At 66.0% G+C, this 6,000-nt stretch overlaps 1 protein-coding gene across 1 annotated transcript in view; it reads right to left on the bottom strand.

Annotated features, from left to right (window-relative positions):
- INPP5A (inositol polyphosphate-5-phosphatase A) overlaps window positions 1-6,000 on the bottom strand; it is a 134,360-nt gene that overhangs the window by 4,177 nt on the left and 124,183 nt on the right. The window contains exons 10-11 of the mRNA XM_040255107.1: window positions 829-924; window positions 401-475 (exon numbers count right to left, since the gene is read on the bottom strand). Coding sequence (XP_040111041.1) covers window positions 401-475; window positions 829-924 — 171 coding nt within the window. The remainder of the gene's footprint in view (window positions 1-400; window positions 476-828; window positions 925-6,000) is intronic.

The raw sequence follows: 6,000 nt of genomic DNA, 5'->3' as shown, positions 1-6,000 counted from the left end.
TACTTCTCTCTGCACACACGTGTGTACTTCTCTCTGCACACACGTGTACTCCACTCTGCACACACGTGCGTGGTTCACTGCACACACACACACTCACGGGGCTGGCAGCACAGGATGTTTCTCCAGTTCCCAACACAGTCTCTCCTCTTTCCAAAGGAAGCCCAGGCCTCAGTGGGCGGGCCCTGAACAGAGGGTCTGCACCCGAAGCCTCTCACCTGGGGGGTCCCCAGGGCTATGGGCCATGCTTCCCGTCAAAGACAGTGAGGCAGGTGGCGGCAGCCTGGCCAGAGGCCGGAGGCACACCAGGCCGGGCCCAGCTGGAAGGGATGGGAGGGCCGGGGGCCAGCACTGCCCGGAGCAGCGGCGGGGGACCAGCCACACAGCCCAGGGCGGGACTCACCGCAGTGCCATTGTCGTCCCGGAAAACCTCCTGGTTGAAGTAGTCAAAGAGCTTCTTCTCCAGCTGGAGCATCACCTGTTGGGGGTGGGGCGTCAGAGCAGGGGGCCCCTCCCCAGGGCGGGGCCAGGGAGGCATCAGAGCAGGGGAGGCCACGGGGGGCCCCCTCCCTACGGCGGGGCCACGGAGGGGCGGCCGTCAGAGCAGGGGGCCCTGCCCAGGGCGGGCCCCCCTCCCCAGGCCAGGTCACTGGGTGCAGAGGGGCGTGAGAGCAGGTGGGCCCCCTTTCCAGGGCGGGGCACCTCCCCAGGGCAGGGCCACGGCGGGGGGCGTGTCAGAGCAGGGGCCCCTCCCCGGGGCGGGGCCACGGCGGGGGGCGGGCCAGAGCAGGGGCCCCTCCCCGGGGCGCGTGCCGCCCCCTCTGTGCTCACCTTCCGGTCATTGTCTGACTCGCGGAATATCAGCTTCACGACTTCGTTGGTGTCCGCGGCCCGGACTGTCTGCATCGTGGCCTTTGTGCAGAGAGTCTGGGAAAGACGGAGGAACTAGGTCCGAGACCTGCCGCCTGCTGCACAACCCGGTCCCTCCGCCCTCGCTGTCTAGCTGGGCTGGGGGCTCACTCCTGCCGATCTCCCGGCCGGCCCCTCTGCCCTCTGTCCAGGCTGCTCTGTGGACCCAGGGGCCCAGGAGGCCCCCACGGCCACTATGGTGAAGGGCAGCCAGGCAGGACCTGGAGAGTGGCAGGGAGGCAGAGGCCGTGGGGGGCGCAGAGGGAGGGGGACACCTGGTCCTGCCCCACCCTGGGTGTGGGGCAAGGACAGGCCACAGCAGGAAGGTAAACAGGGTCCCTCCCCAAAGTCAGGACGAACCCGGAGCCTGGCCTGGGGGCAGCAGCGCAGCACTGGCCAGACCCACGTACAGCAGAGAGAAAGAACCGCTCAGGAGGGGCTGAGAGAGGGCCAGGCTTGGAGACGTGCTGGCGAGGACTCGGGCCATGCACCTCCCTTGGAAAAGTCCGTCCGCAGGGTCCAGAGAGGCTGTGGGGGCCAGGGGCCACAACCAGATTTTGCTTTGTGTGTAAGTTATACCTCGATAGAACTATTTCTTTTTTGTCCACATAGTTTTTATGAAAAAGATGAAGAAAGACTGCCGCGAAAGAACAACTAATGTTGATTTGAAGAAACCCGTTCACCCGAGGAGCCCGTGGGAGGTCACCTGGTGGAGCGTGGGGCTCAGGCCCGGTGGCCAGCGCTGTGGAGGGGGGCATTGACATTCAGGGCACACAGTTAATCAGGTCAAGCCCCCAAAGTGGCTTTTGGACTCATGTGTCACAAATCAGTCTGGCCGCCTTCAAATGGCCGGATTAGAACAAGGGCCCCAGCAACCCTGCCTGGGCGTGCCCACCAGCCCTCGAGGAGGCCGAGCCATCCAGATGCTAATGTGCTAAGGGGCTTAAGAGCAGTGAATGGGGAGGCCTGGCGGGCAGACGGCTTACTCGGAGGAAACGCATAGTCTTCGCCCAAAGGCGGCTGCTGCAAACTTCTTAAAGAACAGCTTTCTCTCTCCCCCTCGCAGCGGATACACATCTGCCTGGCCGGCCCCTCACGCTCGGCCGCTCCCACACCCGCCGGAGCCCCTCATTCAGGGCGACCAGGCCGCCCCTTTCAGCTGCAGCCGTGACCACTCGAGCAGAAAGCCCAGGGCAGCGCCTTTCCGGCTTGCCTTACAGAGGCATTTTCCTCTTTTCAAAAGAGAAAAAATTCTCCAAATGCTGATTTTAAAGAACCATCTGAGGTTTATTTCGCTATCAGCGGCCGTGTGGAGGCACCGGAGGGTGACGCGGGAAGTCTTACTGGCACTCGCGGCCCCAGGCTTTTTGCTTGGCGTCTGGCGATGCAGCTACTGCCAAGGACAGGCACCGTGACGGCCCCCAAGATGGCAGGGCCGGAAAGGCCGCTTGTGGTGTTCTCGCTGCGCGGCTGGCCCGCTCCCCCTGCAGAGGGGCCTGGCCTGCTCCCCTCCCCAGCACAAACGCACCCCCCAACCCCACCCCGGGCCCAAATTTCAGTGCAAGCGGAGCTCCTCGGGCCCCAAGAGGTGCGCCCATGAGTGTGGCCTTACAGAACCCGCTCTGATCTCTGCCAGACGGAGGGGGTGAGGGGCGGACAGCCCCGCACCCGAGGATGGGGGTCCACCGCCTGGGGGTCAGCCAGGAGCTGGTCAGGGGCGTCCTGGTCAGAGTAAAGCCTGACCTGGGGGGGGGTCTCTGTTCTGGGGGGATCTCTATTACAGGTTGAGAAGCGCTTTTGGGGAAAAGTGTGCAGTAAGCTTTGGTGTGCGGAGGTCAGAGGCACACCAGCCGTTTCCTCACTGCAGTTGCTGAGTTCTTAGGTGATAAGGAAAAGCGGTGAGGCTCTCCTGTGTGTGCACTCCAAGAGACAGCAGGGATTACAACAGCGTCTCAGTCTGTGTTTAAGACGTCCTGCTAGGCTTTAGACCAGTTATGGCTGTGATTCTGCAGACCCTGCTTTGGTCTGCACCCAGCACGCTAACCGCAGGAGGGGGTCCTCTGCACCCCAAGTTTCCAAAGGACCCACAGAGGTCAGGCAGGCGGGTACCTGCGGTTGGCGTCTGGAACGTGCAGTGTGTACAGGGGGGCACGCCTGGGAGTGGGGTGTCGGGGAGACCGTGACGGAGCTAATGGAGCAGGGAGCCTGGTCGCGGCCCCGCGCAGGCCGAGACCAGGGCTCTCACCCTGCCCCTGGGCCCTGCAGGACCGCATGCGATGGGGCTGGGCTCAGAGGACACTTTTGTCCCCAACTTGTCCTGACCACATCAGATGTTAGAGCCAGAGGGAGGCTGTTTCAGACTCGGGGGGCGGGGGGTGTGACTGCCCCCCTGCACCTGCTCAGGGTCCTCCCTGGGGCTCCCCCCCACCCGGAGGGGGGCAAGGGCTTAAATGAACCAGACCAGCCGCCAAGCAGCCTGGCCCCAGAGGCGGCCCCGGCTCCGGCTCCTTCCTCACGCCTTCTCTTTTTGCTCGTGTGTGACCCTGAGGACACGGCGGGTGGGGACGCTCTCACCGCGGACAGGGGCCAGCGTGCCCACGGGGCCCAGCACCCTCATGGCGGGGCCCGCCTGCTGGTGCCGGAGGCCTCTCCCTGTCAGGGGTGTGGGAGGCAGCCCGCAGGGCCCTTGTCTCTGCCCAGATCACTCGGCTTCTAAGACCTTCAGGGATCAAACTATGTCCCTTCAAATGGAAAGTCACTGGACAGCGGCTTCCTGAAGCTGTGAAGCCCAGCCCGGCAGGGCCTCAGGTGCCCCCCACCCTGGATGTGGACCCGCGGGAAGGACTGCCAGCCACACGCTGCGGCCCGCGGATTGGACACAGCTCTGCAGAGCTGGGGTCCCTCCACTGCCCGAAACGAAGCCGTGTGTCTGGAGAACGCAGGGCCACCACGCCCTGCCCTGCCCCAGCTTCAGCTCTGTGGAGAGCGGGCGAGCCCCTCCAGCCGGTTCAGCCACTGGTCTGAAGAAAGCGCAGGTCCCTGCTGCAGGCCGGCCCTTTTGGACACTTACAGGCGGGGTCCAGGGTGGGGGGAGGCTGGCCGCGGAGGCCAGGCTGGTGGGTGGGCTCCGTGTGCCCTGCTCTGGGGCTTTCATCCCCTGACAACCTCACGCAGGAAACATGCAGACCCTCTGATAGCGTGAAATCGGAAACAAAGCCGGGGCACAAAGAGGCCGACTGGCCGTGGCTGCCGTCCCCTCTCCAGCAGCCAGCACGCTCCAGGGCCAGCCCGAGGGGCTGCAGGAGAGAGCTTGGACAGGAGGCCAGTCCCAGAGGCTGGAGGTGGTGCAGGAGGCCCGTCCCACGGGCGCTGGAGGTGGTGCCCACAGCGTGAGGACCCTCGGCTGGCCGCCCACCGCATGGCCGCTGGCATCTGGGGACCCCTCCACAGGGAGGCCCATCCTCGCCCCACCTGGGGAATGACAGCAACCTCGTTCTGGGGGCCCCGCTCTTGGGAGCGAGCGGCTGCCCTGGGCAGCGTTTCAGGCGCAGGGAGTGAAGCTGGAGAGGCCCAGACCTTGGAAGAGGTTCCATGTTCCTCTTGGGACCGAGCAGCCCAGCCCCCACCCGCCTCGAGCCCTGGGACACAGGTGTGCACACGCGGCCTTCTCGGAGGCCCTGGGCTCCAGCCGCTCACGTGGGACTGGGTTCTGGAGGACCGGTCTCCGCGCCCCCACGAGCCCACTGCCCAGACCTGCCTCTCAGGGTGGAGGGCGAAGGCCAGCCTGTGGGGGCTCTGGGCCCGATGCTGGGCACTGACGCGTCACGGAGCACAAAGTGCCAGAGGCCGACGGCCGGGGGCCCCGTGGGTCAGGGACGGTGGCACAGCCTTGCCCGCTGGGCGGGGCCGGGGGCCCGGGGCCCGGCCGCCAGCGTCCGCGGACGCCCTTTCAGCCTGCCTCCTTGCCACACGCACGCACGCACACATGTGCATGTGGACACACCGCTTCCAGGAGGCGGCGGCCCTGGTGTGCCTGGCCTGATCGGGCGCAGGGCCCCCCGGGTGGCCGGGCCAGCCTGAGGCCCAGGAGGCCACCGTGCTGGTGGGGGCCGGGGCAGGGGGTCTGTGGCCAGGGGCCTGGGCCACGGTTGCAGGCCCTGGGGGGGGACTCACGTTGTGATGACTGACATCACTGGGCAGCTTCCACTGCTCAGCTGCACCAAGTGGGGCCCAGAGCAGGCACCCCGAGAACAAGGAAGCGACCCCCCCTTTCTCCTCCACGGTGTGGGCTGGGGTTTGAGGCCGCAGGAAGGGCCTGGCAGGGACCCCACCCGCAGGGATCGCCTCTGGTGACAAATCCCTGGCCAGAGGGCACTGTCCCGGCACGGCCGAGGATCACAGGCTGGGCAGCGCCCGGGCGGGCTTCTTACCGGAGAGCACTGGGGCGGGGTCGCCCTGCGTCTGGAGGGAACCGCCCCCCTCACACCCGACTCCATTCACTCTGACCCTCACAGTGGACACCATCTTTTCAGAGGTTTTCCTGGCAGAGCCCTGAGTCCTGGAACGACAGCCCTGAGTCCTGGGACGACAGCCCTGAGTCCTGCTGAGAGCCTCGGACTCTGAGGGCCCGAAGCCACGGACCCCGCGGGCGGGAGCCGCTGGCCGGTCCACGGAGGCCCCGCTGTGCGGCCGTGCCCACGTCAGAGGCGCCTGCATCCTCTTTGTTTTGTGCTGCCAGCTGTTCAAGAGAACAATAACCCCCATAAAGACCCTTTCATCTCTGCCCCATGATGCTCGCTGAGTCCCTACCCGCCCACAGCGAGGGGACAGTGCCCGCATGCGGCCGGTGGGGCAAACCAGGGGAGCGCAGCTGACCTTTCTGGAAGGAAGCAGCTTGAGCTTGTGTCCAGCAGGACTGGGTGGCCATGGGTCCGGCCAGGGGTCCTGCCACATGCCTGGAGCGGCCTTCCCCAGACAGCAGGGCTCAGGCCTGCAGGGCAACGGGGGCAGAACAGGGCAGGACAGGGCAGGAGGGAGAGCAAGACCCTCACCACCTCTTTCTGTGACCGAGCAGGACGCCCCAGGGCCTCCCGG

Source organism: Oryx dammah, unplaced genomic scaffold (genome assembly GCF_014754425.2).
Source record: "Oryx dammah isolate SB20612 unplaced genomic scaffold, SCBI_Odam_1.1 HiC_scaffold_14, whole genome shotgun sequence".
Taxonomy (NCBI): Eukaryota; Metazoa; Chordata; class Mammalia; order Artiodactyla; family Bovidae; genus Oryx; species Oryx dammah.
The sequence above is the reverse complement of the archived record's forward strand: the minus strand, read 5'-3'. Positions and strand labels throughout refer to the sequence as shown.